At 39.1% G+C, this 16,178-nt stretch overlaps 1 protein-coding gene across 1 annotated transcript in view; it reads left to right on the forward strand.

Moving 5' to 3' along the window:
- Window positions 1–428: 428 nt before the first annotated feature.
- LOC5572380 (cytochrome P450 307a1) overlaps window positions 429–16,178 on the forward strand; it is a 34,011-nt gene continuing 18,261 nt past the window's right edge. Inside the window, exon 1 of the mRNA XM_021838794.1 lies at window positions 429–1,337. Within this exon, the coding sequence (XP_021694486.1) occupies window positions 890–1,337 (448 nt within the window). The 5' untranslated portion in view covers window positions 429–889. The remainder of the gene's footprint in view (window positions 1,338–16,178) is intronic.

Consider the following 16,178-nt stretch of genomic DNA (forward strand, 5'->3'; position numbering starts at 1 on the left):
GAACAATACTATTATATCAAGAACCTATTTGAAATCATGCAACGATCGTGACTCACCAAGCGCCCCCATCGCCAACCGACCGTTGTACCATCTTCCCGCATGCTTCGCGCGATCGCAATTTCTCTCGCTCTCTCGTACGACGGCTCTCACCCGAGCCCGACGACGAGGGTTCGGAAACATCTCCTCCAATGAATGATCTCGCACGATGCGCTCGCACGTGGAGCGCGATCACTCTCCGCTGCCGAAAATCGGACTGCATTGCAATAATTCTATTGGTTGGATTTTCTCCGCGGCTCATGACGGGCTTTCTTCGTCGCATGGAAAAGCGGCGCCAACCTGCTTGTCGAAAATTCCTCCGCGTGATTCAAGCCATCGTCTGAGCGCAATCGGCTGAGCGAGGCTTCCGCTCTCCCGAGATGGGGAGTGGATTCTCTCGGGTTCTTTGTGGAGAGGCCCGCCGAACAGTGGCTTTACAGCGGTTGGGTCGGCCGGTCGATATGCATTTTATAGGTGTAAAATTAAGCCGCGCCGAGCTTTGCCTATTTAAACGATCGCGAGCGATCAAAATCGGTCAGTCTAGCTGTTACACGCACTACAAGAGATACAGAGATTTAACCTGTTGCTTCCTGTTCTGTTTTATAGTTTAATAACTCTTAAGATTTTTTTTTTGGATTCGCTTGTTGTGCCGAGTGGTTTGGGTGAGATCGATTCCTTGTACTCATCCCGGATTGAACCCTTCGTTTATGTTTGCTCGCATTTGTGATGACTGTTGTGCACTTGTTGTTGACTAGTTAAGAGACTCGGAAAAATTCTGAACGTGAGCTGTGATTTTTGTGAAGGAAGAAACGGAGGATTTTAGTGACATTGATTGAAAAGGAAAATTAGTAGAATGGCTTACACGTTGATTTTGGTGGCATTGATGAGCCTTCTGTCGGTGGTGTGCTATCTGAAGGTTCTGTACGAGTGGCATCGGAAAGTGCGGGTGCAAACAGTGAAGTCGTCGCGATACGCGAAAAAGTTGCAAAAGTTGGAGGAGAGTCAGCCTCAGGAAGTGGAAGAAGCGCCCGTCGAATTTCCGCAAGCGCCAGGACCTTATCCGTGGCCCGTGTTGGGCAGTGCCGCCATTATTGGACAGTATCCGGCCCCATTCATGGGCTTCTCGGCCCTCGCGAAAAAGTACGGCGATGTGTACAGCATTCGAATTGGCCAGGGTCAGTGTTTGGTGGTGAGCAGCCTGGAGTTGATCCGCGAGGTGTTGAATCAGAACGGGCGCTACTTCGGTGGACGGCCGGATTTCCTGCGCTATCACCAGCTGTTTGGCGGGGATCGCAATAACTGTAAGTACCACTTGTTGATTGAATCTTCCTTTCCGGTTCATGAATCTCTCGCGTCGCGTTTCCAAGATCGAAGCAGGCGCTGCACATCACTTTCGCTTTCCGTAGACAGTTTCGAGCGCCAAAGCGCAGTATGCCATGAGTTAGTTCGTTGCGATGCACCTTTTCCAGAGGGCCGGTGAAAAGTAGTTCACTTTCATTCAACTCTTGAGAGAGCCGTTGCCATGCTAATGCAAATCTTTCCCTATCATTTTGTAGAGTCATTGTTTGAGTGACAGCCCCGGGCATAAATCAATCATCGCGCATAATGGGATCTTATATTAATCTCATACTTGGAAAGAGGGGTCGGCCGGGGGAAGTGGTGCGAAATTCCGCTGGTCATAAAACAAAAGGGAGGCTCGAGTGAGTGAGTGAGCGCAAAAAAAAAGCGCACCCCGGCCGATGGGCGTCACGACGAATTGAGTTTCTGGGCCACGGGAGAAAGTGAAACTCTTTTACATCTCGGGGGTCTCTCCATCTGGGTGAGTTGCTGTGGGCGAGGGCGTCGAGTGCCGGAAGGGTGACGCGCTGCAGTTAGTTAGTGCCTTTGGGATTGCGGTGGTTAGTGGAAGAGGTTTTTCGTTAGAGCGAAAGGGGCGCTTGACAGTGGTCCACCGTTTGCCGCCGGTACTGAGGAAGTGACCTCCTTTTGGGTTGGAGTGGCTTTGGCTAGGGGGGAAGCTGGTTTCTTGCTGGGAAGGTGACGCTGGAATTTTCCTACCGTGAAACTGTTGAGATTTGTCATTATGCCTGCTATTGTCGATAATCCGGAAAGGAAATGACAGTCTGAAGAGGTGTGTCGGACGCTACAAGTGGATAATTGGCGGAACTACTGGATTCTTGAGTGGACAGAAAGATGATTCAATCGATCAATCCACTTCAAGTGCTGGGGAATGTTGGAATTTCCATTCGAATTCTATCAGGCTGCAAAACAATGCTGCACTTGAAGTGTTGTCTGTAACAGTAGGCTGCCTCCGATTGGAAGCAGCCACAGCCTACTGTTACGCATTACACTTCAGATCTGAAAAGCGTGTTCCAATAGTAGGTCAAGGGATTACCGGTGGCCTTGACGGGTTGGTAACTAGCGTGTTTTTTTTGGAAAAAGTAGGCGGTGGCTGTTGATCGCTGGAAGCGATGGCAACTTCGATCTGGGTGTGGTACTTTCTAGATTGATTCGGGAGGTTCGAGTGGTGCTCATATCAGTCCGAAACTGCATTTAGTTTTGTGTTGAATTTGCATTCGTTGGAATGTTTTATTAACACCTCTACCGGCAGCTTCATTTTTTCCCGCAAAATTCAAATTCAAATCGTTATAACTTTTTTATTTTTCAATATTTTTGCACCATTTTTTCACAAGTTCTCAAACAACTCTTCTAGTTTAGGAATCCGTGTCGATATTCATTATCGGTGATCTGGTTTTAAAGATATTCCGATGTTCCTTGGGGGACCGACATTTTCTATATAAAATGTCTTTGGTGGCCATTTTGTTTTTGATTAATTTATCAAAAAAATAAAATATGGGCTATATAATGCCAGGTAATAAGGAGCTTCTCTGAAAAAATCATACATATCGGTTCAGTATTTTTGGAGATATTTGAAGATTACGATATGATGTTTTTTGAAGTTTTTAAGATCTTTATTTGGCCAGCGTGGTTCCAGAAACCTAAATGGTCATTACTTAACGACGGATACACCAGATTGCTTCATTTTTTCACAACATACTCTCATTAATGTATTGTTCCGAAGAGTGAATATCCAAATACGATTAAATTTCTGTAGCCTGAGAAATTAACGAGGGGTTCTAGTTACGGGTCGGTCCCCCAAGGAACTTTGGAATATCTTCAAAACCAGATGACCGATGAACAATATCGACACAGATCCTAAAACAAGAAGAGTTTTTTGAGAGCTTGTGAAAAAATGGTGCAAAAATATTGAAAAACAAAAAAGTTATAACGATTTGAATTTGAATTTTGCGGGAAAAAATGAAGCTGCCGGTAGAGGGGTTAACTCTGAAGAATTTATGTGTGGCTCTTGTGTATAACTATCATACATGATGCTCTAAGTTCACTTTTATGGACCGGTAATTTATTCCACACTAATAGTAAGATACATTTCAGTTCATGCGAACTCAGTAATCAGCACTTTTGATTTAAGCATTTTTTTTTTCAACAATATAAGGCCGATACAAATTTATTTTTGACATTTTGTCCCATCGGACCAAATAACAATTTTTTTTTCGAAAATATTTGTTTTTATTGATTGAAATTCCTTTTGTTAAAAAACATTGTATATCCATCGAGTATTTTAACGGTTTTGTAAACAATGTATCTATGTTTTCTTTGGCCTGCCTCGCGGTCGTCGCTCAGCTTTTGGCTCAGTAGTTGGGAGTATTTATCGGCTGACTTGATTTTAAACAACATTTTGCGCAGAAGAGCAGCTTTCCCTCTGTTCTTGTTACTGTTGGATCCAGGCATTTAGCACACAAGTCTTTGTAACCCGGCAAATGTGTGCTAGCTTGGTAATAATGAAGACTGATAGGATCAAAACAGGACAGTTTAGTGTTCTGAAAAACTGGAAATGATTCTAGATGAAAACCGCAAACATACAATTTATCTTCAAAAATTGGCCCAACTTAGTATATTCCTTCTTATCCAAAGCATATTTGGTCGGTGTTAAGTCAGAATGGACCAAGTCACATTTTTCATATTTTGAGAAAAATGGGTTTAAAGTCTAACGCTCTGTAATTTTTGAACTCATTTAAATTTAGAATCAATATTTCTACACGTCTTTGTATTACTTCCAAACAATATAATGCGGAGTGAGAATCATGAAAAATCATAACCCAAACCTCTGATAGAACGATTTTTTGATGGACTATGTGTACTTGGTCCACTCTGTCTGAACTAAAGACCACCGTTCAGTGAGTTGGTTTACTCTGACTGAACAATTTCTAGGAAAATAACAATCATTTAATGCTTGTATGGTCAAACTGGATGCATATCTCTAAGATAAACAGATTATCAAGAGCCTTCGACACCAGTATCGTAAATTCTTCATTAATCCATATCCGTCAATACCGAAATCAGTGACATTGCGATAGCTTGAAAATTTAGGTTTTGCAAGGTCAGAGCATTGAAGACCAGAAATATTCAAATATGTGTTCAGTCCAGAGGCGCGTCCACGTTAGAAACCATGGGTAGGACAAACGTTGGCAAATATTTTGTGTACAGTGAAGCTAAAAAAAAAATAACTAATGGATTCCGAAACTGAAAATTGAAAGTTACTATATTTAGAACCTCCAACGCAAGGGGTACCATTCGTTGCCACAAAACTAAGAAGGCCTAAGGGGTCATGCACAAATTACGTAACGCTCCAAGGGGGGGAGGGGGTCGAGCCAAGCGTGACAAGCCTTACAAAATTTTCGGAGAGCTCATACAAAAAGTGTGACAAAGGGGGGGGGGAGGTGGTCAAAAAAGTTGAAATTTAACGTGACATAATTTGTGTACCATCCCTAATAGGATCCAGGCAATAAGAGTTTGATATTGATTCTTTATATAATCAGATCAGATATTTCTCTAAGAACTGAGACTTTTCTCTCGTGATTTTGACGACAAGTATAACTGCTAGTGTTACTGTATCTGTATGTTCATAGTCTTCTCTAGTAATATCATCAGAAATTTACTGATATTGCTTCGGAAATTTCTAAAGCTATTATTTGTCTATGAATAGTCCAAGGGGATATCTCCAAGTATTTTGCTTAGGATGCCTAAATAATTGAGTCTGGATTTCCCAGGGTGTACTACAGAAATGGCATTTCTCTAAAGTTTTTTCGGAAATCATTCAAATTCCTCCAAAAAATTTTCGAGACTTGTATCAAGAATGTCCTTTTTCCTCCGTGTTTATGTGTAGTGATTTTTCCATAGATTTCTCTGGGACATCCTCCAAGATTCCTGGTCAGAACATCTACTGAAATTCAATCAATAGCTTCTCCAGAATTTCTAGGGATTTCCTATAAAATTGTCTTTCAGGATTTATATAAGATTTCAATTAGATATATATCTGCAGGAACCTTCAGCAATTGTCCAAGCGATTTCTTCTAAAATTTCCACAGAAATACCTCCTAATACCAAATTCTTTGAGTATTTCTCAAGTAAGTCTTGAAGGTTTTTATTTTCAGGAATTCCTCCAATGAAAATCCGATAATTTTTATTTTGAAAAATGAATCCGTGAGATATTTTTAAAGAAAATCCTAAAGTAACCTCTGATATAACCTATGTAAGTTTTAAAGTCATCCTTAATGAATTACAATGGACTAATGAGGAAGTTTTAGAAGATTTCATAGATAATTTGCTGAGGTAGTTGAAAAAAATCAATCCAATTTCGGGATAATATTCCACAGGATTTGCTAAAGGAATTTCTCGAAAAAATGCTGTAGAATGAATTGGTGTGAAAACTTGAAAAGACTTTTGAATGTTGCATGGGAATGCTTTGGGAAACATTTGAAGAAATATTTAGAAAAACTGCAGAGGTAATATTTGGATTTAATGCTGGAGATTACTTGGATCACCTACTCCTAGAAAAAAAAATAGATTTGTGCGTAGAACTCCTCAAGAAGTTCGTGAATCCCTGGGAGGAAACGTGGATGAATTCTCGAAAGAATCCACATAAACTAACGGTGGAATTCTTGCAGATTTTCTTGAAAAAAAAACATAAAACTATTTTTTTAAAAATTCAGAAATAAACATTTGTGGATATCCTCGGGAGAAATTCTGAAAATCTTTGGAAGATCTCCTACAGTAACAACTGGAGAGTTCGGTTGAAGGATTAGTGAAAAAATATCTGGGGAAAATTCCAGGGTAAATGTGGGAAAAAAAATCACAATAATACCTGAAGAAATTACTGGAGGCAGCATCTTTGGAGTTCTCATGGATTTTCTGGATGGAGCAAATTCTGGAGAAAGCATGCTTAGGAAAATTTCAAGAAGAATTTCTGGTAGAATTGGCAGAGAAATCTCTAGGAGAATATCAGGAGAGATCCCTCTAGAAGACCCTGAAAGTATATCAAATAAATTAACTATGATAATAAATGAAGCTTGGGAATTCTGAGACGAAATCTTGAAGAGCTTGTTGAACCCGATATAGTCTATAAAGGTTTCTCTGGAGCCTGTAAGATTTCACATCAGGATTCGATGCAACCATATTGAGAAAAAAGAGACTTTTAAGACCTTCCATTAAAGTAGAGACTTTTAGAGATTTGCATTAAAATAGCGTCTGGAAAATATCAGTTGGAATTTGACGAAGTCATTTTTCAAGAATTAACTTAGAACTACTTCCAGAAATTTCTAAGACCGAGTTTCACATCAAAGCGTCCATAATAGCGTTTCGATACCTGAGTGTGGCTGTTTCTTGGGAAGCATTGCAGACGAAAATATTCGTAAGATGGTATGAAATTGTCATTTGATCCCGGGAGCATTTCTTCCATTTTAGTTTCGCACTTGGACATCAAATCACGCATCGAAACGCACAGTGGTGATATCCAAGTCGTTTCACCATGTCGCCTTTCTTCAGCGACAGTATAATCGTTGTTGGCAAGGACCTTCGAAACTGCTGCCCAGAAGTTGGCGAACTCGTTCAGTTTTGCGGCCTGCGCTTGTTGTTCCATATGCATTGCTTCTGAAACAGAAATCCTTCTTTGCTGTCCTGAAGTTGTTCTGGAGGGAGATCTTCATCTTCTGAAATATAAATACACAACTGGAATTTGAAAATAAAAACGATAAATGAAAAAAACTTACCAGCGATGGCATTTACAATTTCACCAACTTTTTCTTTTGTCCAAGTAGAAACACTTCCATAGGCCTGCGATAATCTTTCTGATTTGTCGGTGGAAATTCGCTCGTGTATATTTCGTTCGATACGTGATATGATCACGGCTGAAGAGGATTCATCTCCCTGGGTGATCTTCCACACAAATGATGCATTCGGTTTGAAAGTCTTATAAATTTGTATAGGGAAGTCGAAAACCAGCCCAGTTATATATTTATATTTGGCCCGTCTCTCAATTGGAGCAAAAAAAGATCAGATTTTGCTCGGTGTAGGCCGGGACGGAATTCAATCGATCTTCAAGATCTTTATACAGCAATTGTATTAGGCTTGTACGATTTTGTTTCGGCGGAACTGTCTTCAATGAACGGTTATCGTCCATAATAGATGCCGATGCTGCCTTATATTGCTCATCAGCTTTGTCCAGGTAATATATGTAGTCCGCCAACGAAGCTTTCAGTTGCATTACATCTGCTGACACTTGTCTCCATCCATCCGATTTAAGAAACGATTTGGTACATAGTTCGTCCAGCTTCTCGAAATCTCCAATCAAGTCTTCTTCCTTCAATAGTGGAAGGGTCTTTTTTTGTGCGCGCCATGGGACAACACACGAAAAGACTCTTGGTCAACTGGTTGGAAATGGAGACTTTCTGGAGGCTTCGATACATTTGCCGCCCCTAGCAATTCAGCCCACTGTCCATCCAAACGCCACAGAATGGATACCACAGACGACATGAAGAATTCCATGTCTGACTTCTGGAAAACTTTGAATCCTGCTCCTCGAAACTGCAAGTAATCCACCAGCTTGTTGTATAACGCGTCACGCCCATCTTTCTCTACCTTTTTATCAGAAAACGTCGTAATAGATGCTCGCTGCATAAACAGATCGAAAGCATTTCTTGTCTTCTCCTTTCCCGAAGTTATTTCAGCCTTTAGTATACACAGAACTTTCGTACATGTGCCAATTGCTGTGGCGACATCTCGGATAGTACACGAGGGAGATATTATGAACATATCATGCCTTTCGAATGATTTACATCCAGCGTAAATAGCTTCGACCGCGTCCGTCCCATTTACTATCGATCCGAAGACCTGCTCAATTGTTTCCGGCAAAGAAGTTTCATCAGCTACTGATGTCACGGATTGGAAGAGAAGTTTTCCTTCGCGCTCGATTCTCACGGCGATAGGAGTTTTAGAGTCCTGGATGATAAGAAAGACACTATACAAGAGTTTTCACAACAAAGCTTAAAACATACCATTGTTGAGGTTGCTGCTGCAGATGATTTTGGTGGAACTGGTGATTATGAGGTGAACTGTACTTGCTCTAAATAGAAATTTGCGATTTTGTGAAAAACAACAGACAACTCAACACTGCTAGCCAAGGATGGAAAGAAATCAGCTCTAACGACAAGCATCACGGTATTTGAATGGTCCAAGAGGGCCGTCACTCTTGCAGCAACATGATTTCAACACCTCACCACGCGCGCTTATCATAGATATATCGAGCATCCGATGAACTGTTTGTCGTACGACAAAGGGTTTGTCGGATATTGTAACATGTTGCGATTAATATGAATCAATTTAAAATTCAAGGATAAACTTTCTCACATACCATGCACGATTGACTTTCAGATTAAAAACGACAAGCTAGGAGTCAAATCGTAGAGTGCAATCAGAAGAATCCTCCAAAATTATGACTTTGATTTGCGAACAAGTGATCGTCAGCTCACAGGCCGAGCGATTCATTTTTCGCGAAGCGGAGTTTGTTGTGATAGCTTGACGACTAAGGGTTTATCGTTGTTGCTATGATCGCATGATAAAGAACAACCACGATGCATCATTTGTTTTATCATGCTCACTAGATTTCCATCCATGCTGCTAGCTAAATATGGAAATGTCAAATTCGTTTGCATAGCGTGCACTCGAAAGAGGTGGCTCTCTCGCTCTTTCATACAGTGACGTTGATGAGATAGAATGTTATTTTGTTTACTTTAATCATGTGAGTAAATAGGAGAGATAGATACTGGCTCGGTTTTGACAATACCCATAAAGATTTCTAGTGAGTGCGAGGAGTATGTATACTTTGGCTCAAATACATTCGAGAGCCAAATTTTCATATGCCCACTGGTGTTTTTCAACGCGAATGAAAATATTTTTTTTGCCCCCTGCAGTTTTTTCCGCTTTATGAAGGGGGGAGACAAAAAGTGGAAATAAAATTTGTATCGGCCTAATTAAAAAATATATTTAGTTATTATTGCTATTAACAATTCCTTCAAAATTGTTGTTCTTATATGGTCACTTTGTTCTTCTTTTCTCAAATTTTTAAATAGTATAGAATTGAATCTAAATTGGGGCCCAAATAGCCGTTGCGGTAAACGTGCAGCTATTCAGCAAGACCATACTGAGAGTCGTGGATTAGCATCCCACCAGTCGTAGATCTTTTCGTAATGGAAATTTTCTCGACTTCACGGTGAATAAAGCATCTTTGTGCTTGTTACACGGCATACGAATGCAAAAATGGGCAATCGACAAAGAACGCTTTCAGCTAATGACTGTGGAAGTAAGCTTTGTCCCTGCAAGAAATTAAAATAAAAATTCAGTAAATTTTTACTTTAGAAGAGGATTTGACAGGTATATTCTTTTAAACTGGTGAAGCAAGTTTGTGGATTTTCGGCTTTCAATCGAGGAAAAAGCGTTGATTCTTTTAGATTATTGCTGACGTTTCGATCCAAAAGGGCTCGATGTAATTAATTGATCTATTTTACGAGTAAGATTCGCACTGGGCTAGACGTTACTTCTTTATTTAACACTGCACCAGCCTCATTCTTCTCCACAACTTTTGATTGGATGTTTGGTGGGTTGTGAAAATGGGAAAAAAGCGATCGTTACGTTGGTACCGTCGTTGGGGGTGACAATGGGTCGAAAAGGGATATGTGCGATTTATTTTTTGAATAACTATCGCAATTTAACTCCAATAAACTTCAAATTTGGTGTGTATGTACTTTGATTGTACATTAACAACTGTTCAACAAATGAAAGACAAATATTTATTCACAGCGGCACCACAAGTGAATGAAAAATGACCCAATCTCACCCCATAGAGGGGGTGACATTGGGTCACTGTAATTGAAATAACTTGTTTTTGAGAATATGATTTCAAAACCGTTCACAACTGAAAAATATTGACAAAAAACTATGCAAACAAGACAAAACGATATCAAAGATGTTTCACAAGTATGATAAACCCACTTAAAAGGAAGATTATACTGAAAATTGAAGAGCTATGAGAAAAAATATATAAACCCAACATTTATCGTCAAGTTTACATAAATTTTCTTGGTTTTTCCCTCAAATTGTCTTCAAAGTCTCTTCCCCATTGCTATAAAGACCATTCAGTTTCCCCAAAGGTCTACTGAAACAGTAGGGGTATTCACTTAACAGCGTAAAGCGCTGCGTAAACCATGCTAAATTGGTTATCTGAAATATTCCATGACATTGCGTAAACTGCCAGTGGATTATTTCAGAATGATCAAAACCAACGGCTCAGCAATCCATGAGCGCTCTGGTGATTTAACAAATGTCAACAGTTTGTTTTTAGTACGTATTCGGAAATAGTTATTTATGCAACAAGTTGCAAAATGATGAATTTTTCAGCACGAGTTGTACATTTATCCAACGAGGCTCGCCGAGTTGGATAAATACAGCGAGTGCTGGAAAAATCGAGTTTTGCAACGAGTTGCATACAACATTTTTTGCTATTTCGAAAAATGCCGTTTCAACTGGATGAACTCTAAAAACACAAACAAACATTTCAAGAGAATTCACATGGGCATACAGCCATGCGTAGTTGCAATTCAGTATTTTTCAATCACGTAGGCTGTGACACAGTAGTACTCATGAATGTCACAAATTTTCTCGCTCCCATCGATATCATGCAGATCCTTATTAGAGGAATGAACAGGTAAGAAAGCACAGACATGCTGAACGATCCGATCCCACATCAGAATCGCCAACCTGTGTCGGAGCCATATCGCACAACGGATGTAGACTCTAGTGAAGTGACTCACCGTGTAAACCAAATGGAAAGTCACTTCGCTCGAGTCGAGAATTGTCACATCGCTATAGGACACCGACAATTCTCACCTCGCCTTGTGCTTATTCTGTGCGACTTGCAAGGCAAGATGAGTCGGTGAGGAGTCTATTCCATTTCATTAACACTAGTAGCCTCACGTCACTCAAAGTGAGAACGACTCGTCACGACTCACACGCCGCGCAGAATAAGCATGGTATGAAGAAACTGGGACACTGGGTTATTCGGTTGACGCCTACCAAAACAGTACTGAAAAGTGCTACTTTTCAGTACCGAAAAGAGTGCTGAAAAGTAGCACTTTTCAGCACTGTTTCTTTTGGTAGGAAAAGTAGGCCGTTATGTTGACAAACTTCTCAATGAAAAGTTGATTGATTTGCAACGGAATTGCAAAAATGTATTTTCATGTTTCGATACCCGTCTGGAAGCAAGACGTTCTTGCACTGTGAATTGGAAATTAATTACTGACTAAAGATTGCTGATTCACATTCCAATAGGAACTTGTATCTTGATGTTGAACTTCATATGTGTCATGGCGACAGAATTGGACACCTTGATCTAGGACGGGAAAAATTATGATCGGTTTAGCAACATCGGATACGTGATTTTGCCTGAGTGGCCTGAGTGACTCCGGGAACAGCTAATGCCTTTTATTTCAAACCAATTGAGTGAAAAAAAAAACAATAGGCTGACTATCTACTTCAGTGGTTTGGGAACGTTTTTGATTCAATTTTAACTTCCTCCCAATCGAATTATGCGAATCCAAGTACGAGTGGCCAAATAACGTTTTTAGGCAATATCCAATGTTCCGGAGTCAGCTCCATGTACCCTGGTAAAAACGGTCATATTTAAAATTTCTAAGCACCAAACTTCGCTGTTTTCGATATAACTTTGGTACGAAAACCATTTAACTCTATTGCATATCTGTCACCATCTGTAATATAGATTCGTATGTCGTTAAATTGCAAAATCCATCCAAAGTAAACCCCAAAAATAATCAAATTGCGAGCTGAGATATCAGATTGACAGCGGCTAGACCTAGACAACTAGATTGCAAATATTCGTTTTGACACTCCGTCACATGAAATGAGGAATATTTCATTTGAAATATTTCCTTGCTGTAGTTACGCAGATTTGTGTTTTACGAGACTTTAAGTGAATACCCCTAGTGATTATTTTAAACCGTCGCAAATAGTTAAATATCGGAGCGAAATTCCACGATCAATAAATTTCAGGCAGAAGTTGACGTCATAATCCCAGTATTTCAGCGATCCAACTCATTTGTACTTCCGTGAGATGTTTCTATAATATGAAAACACTGATAAATAATCAAATTTAGAAAAAAAAACACCCTTTTGATAAAAATTTACGATGTTGCTGCGCACGAAACACAGTTGCTGGTTTGAGTAGTTGTCAAAATGCGTTGTATTGTTATTCAATGCACGGAATACTCAAGTAGACTTGTTTGATGTTTCAGAGATGCAGTATTTAGAAAGAATAAACACATCTTAATGAAAAAAGAGAACACCCGGCACCGTAAAATGTCAAAAAAGTGGACTTGGAATTTCATTTACTATCGTTCTTGCTTGACCCAATCTCACCCCCATTTTCAATGTTTTAGACATCGTACCGAAAAAAATGATTTTTTTGTGGGAAAATCAAACAGATTCCAGAAAATACCTATGATGTGTAATAAAAAGACTTTCAATATTCTACTAATACAACGATAGAGGCTAGAGTACATGCGTGATACTTTGTACAGGAGAAATTTAATGTTGTAAGTTTTCTCTAGTTTCAACATGCAAGTTCATTGATGTAGTAAACAAAAACTACTATTTCTAAAAATGTAAATTGTTATGAATTATGTGCAATAATATGTTCCCTAACATATGAATTATTAATTTTAGTAATATCAGCGTTATTAGCTGAAATATTTCACAAAATATAATTTTCCGTTTTGTCCCAATCTCACCCCCTAGACCCATTGTCACCCCCATCGACGGTACTGATCTAAAAGAATCAACGCTTTTTTCCTCACTAAAAAAAGGAAGATCCATAACCTGACTTCAAAAGTTCTTTTGGATATCGTTTGGAGTTTTTTAAAAAATTCTTTCTGGGAATCTAGCATCTACTTCTACTTCTTCTTTAGCATTCATAGTTTTCTCTCCTTAATTCAGACTGTTTTTTTTTTCGAAAAAAAAAAGATCAGGAAAGTACCTCTAAAATATATTGAAACTTTCTGTTTAAATACGTTGAGAAGTCTCTACAAGACTCTACGAGGACCTTATTCGTGAGTCTGCCACATGTTCAGTAGAATTTTGACCTGAATGAGAGCAGAACTCGCTCAAGAAAGCCTGTTTTTTTTAATCGTGTGGGTATGCGCAGGGGCAAAAAAGCTCGATTCATGTAGCCGTTGCTTTATATGATGAAGGACCACTGAAACGTTCATTTTTAAGCTACATATAAGCACCAGGAAAACCACCCGGAAATTAAAGAATCCATTCAGACAACTTTTTTTTCTGATCAACCAGAATTTTCTTTCCTTTCGCTGGAGATTCGTCAAGGAGCTCTTCCAAAAATAATGCTGCTAGTAATCCTGAAATAATTACCTGACCTATAGACATCTCAGCATGAACCCCTTCATATGTTGCCAGCATAAAAGCAGAACTACGACGTGTTAAAAGTTTTGCAAATTCAGTCCGATTTTTTTTGCGCGAGCTCTAAAGTTGTGGACTAAATTTGCTCCAAAAATACAATCAACTCTCCATAACTCAATAATACCAGGGTACCATCGAGTTAGGAAGGTATCGATTTATGGAATCAGTGCAACTGCGTTTAAAGCGGCCATCGAGGTAGCTATGAAAACCGATTTTTACTATAGCTCTCTAACTCGATATCGGCATAAAAATATCGAGCTAGAGAGAGTTAACTGTACTACCATTCGGATAACAGTTGTACACTCCATTTGGCATAAAGCCATTTGACATAATGCCGTTTGGCATAATGCCATTTGGCATAATGGCCATTTGACATAATAGCCATTTGGCATAACGACCATTTGGCATAATTTAAAAAGATATATTACTTTTGTTTCCTATTTCAAAGCGTTCATTTTAATACTTAAAATGTTTGTCTAAGACGAGTAAAGTTAAAGGGAAAATATTGACTATGTTAGTCCAAAGAAGTTAATGTGAAATACAAGGAATCACTTTAAAATAGACTCGTTGCTTTTTTGAAAAGGTGGATTACAGGGATATTCCAAATCGAGCTATTCTCACATTGAAAAAAGTTTCAAAGTATATATTTGAGGCAAAATGTAAAGTCACGTGTGAAATTGATCATATTGCTGAAGAGATATCGTGTAGATGAAGATCTAACCATATAAGATACCCTGTTTTAATACAACATCATTAGTAAGCTTTGAAGCATATTAATTACTTTAGATTAGTAAATTTCACCTTCTTTCAAACATGAGCTGTTCTTTTGAATTTCCGTTTTGCGAATCTTAACTTTCATACCAAAATTCTGGACACTTCGAAAGCCGGGCAGTGGGCTATTTCAAGGTGGTTTTTTGGACTTACATCCGACTTTTTTCGTAGCGGTGTCGGTGGAAATTTGTAAGTGTGATTGCCTCTCACCCCAGTCGGTTGGGTATCTATGCCGTCGTCATCTTCTAAGACATAAAATTCCTATCCCGTCTTCCTTCGGAAGGGAAGTAAAACCGTTGGTCCTGTCCTGTTGATGAGGTGGCATGAGGTGATAATTGTCGGTCTCGTGTAGCGAGGTGTCAAAACTCGACTCGAGTGAAGTGACACGCCGTGTAAATCAAATGGAGAGTGACTTCAGTCAAGTCGAAAATTGTCATCTCGCTATACGAAATCGACGATTCTCACATCACGCCACTCGTAGAATAAACCCAAATGCTAGTAGGCCAGGAAAAAAAAATATGAAGACTTTTTTTTTGTCTAAAGTCCATAATTTCGACGTACTGTACATTATCCATGCAGAAATTTAATTGAAAAAATATACTTTTGGGTGAATTAAACCCGGTGTCTGGGATTCCAAGAGTCCGGGCAATTCTAATCAACACGATATCAAAGCAACCCGTTGTGAATAAACATTGATCTTAGCGTGCCTATGATTCGTTATGCTGCAAACTAAAAAGAACAGCTTATTTTTGTAAGAAGGTGGAATTTATAATAGAGTATTTCGTCAATTGTTGAATGTCTTAAATGACCGCTAATTGTTGAACGCGTCATTAGGAATGCACGTACTGTTCAGCAATAGGCGAATTACCCTACTGAATTTATAACAGTATATCAACTGTTTTTTATAGCGTTTGAGGCGCAGCATATCTTTTGAAACTTTTCTTCTTTAGAACATTGAATGGTCTTCATATATAATATCTGCGCTTTCATAAATAAAAATAAATAAATTTCAATTTAATTTTAAGGCTAGACTAAACGTTTTCATGTGACTGTGTTTTCAGCTACGAAAAAAACGTGACACCCAAGCAACGGTCTAAAAGAGCATCATTAAATTGATTAAAGAAAGCTCACTCTATGGTGCCAAATTTTATACTTCTCATATTACTCTTTCATGAAAAGATACGAATAAGTACTCACAGCTATAAGTGGCACCGTTTGGAACTCGCAAGAGATTCAATTATATTGTTAACCGACGAAGATGCCATCATTGAATTTATCGAGTTCAAAGTTAAGAAAAACAATTTGTGAAAATGTATTCTTCAAATTATGCCAAATGGCCGTTATGCCAAATGGCCATTATGCCAAATGACCATTATGCCTAATGGCGTTATGCCAAACGGCTTTATGCCAAATGGCATTATGCCAAATGGGGTAGAGCCGTCTTAGAGTATGTTTTGGACAGAGGATTTTCA

The sequence above is a fragment of the Aedes aegypti genome, chromosome 1 (assembly GCF_002204515.2).
Source record: "Aedes aegypti strain LVP_AGWG chromosome 1, AaegL5.0 Primary Assembly, whole genome shotgun sequence".
NCBI lineage: Eukaryota > Metazoa > Arthropoda > Insecta > Diptera > Culicidae > Aedes > Aedes aegypti.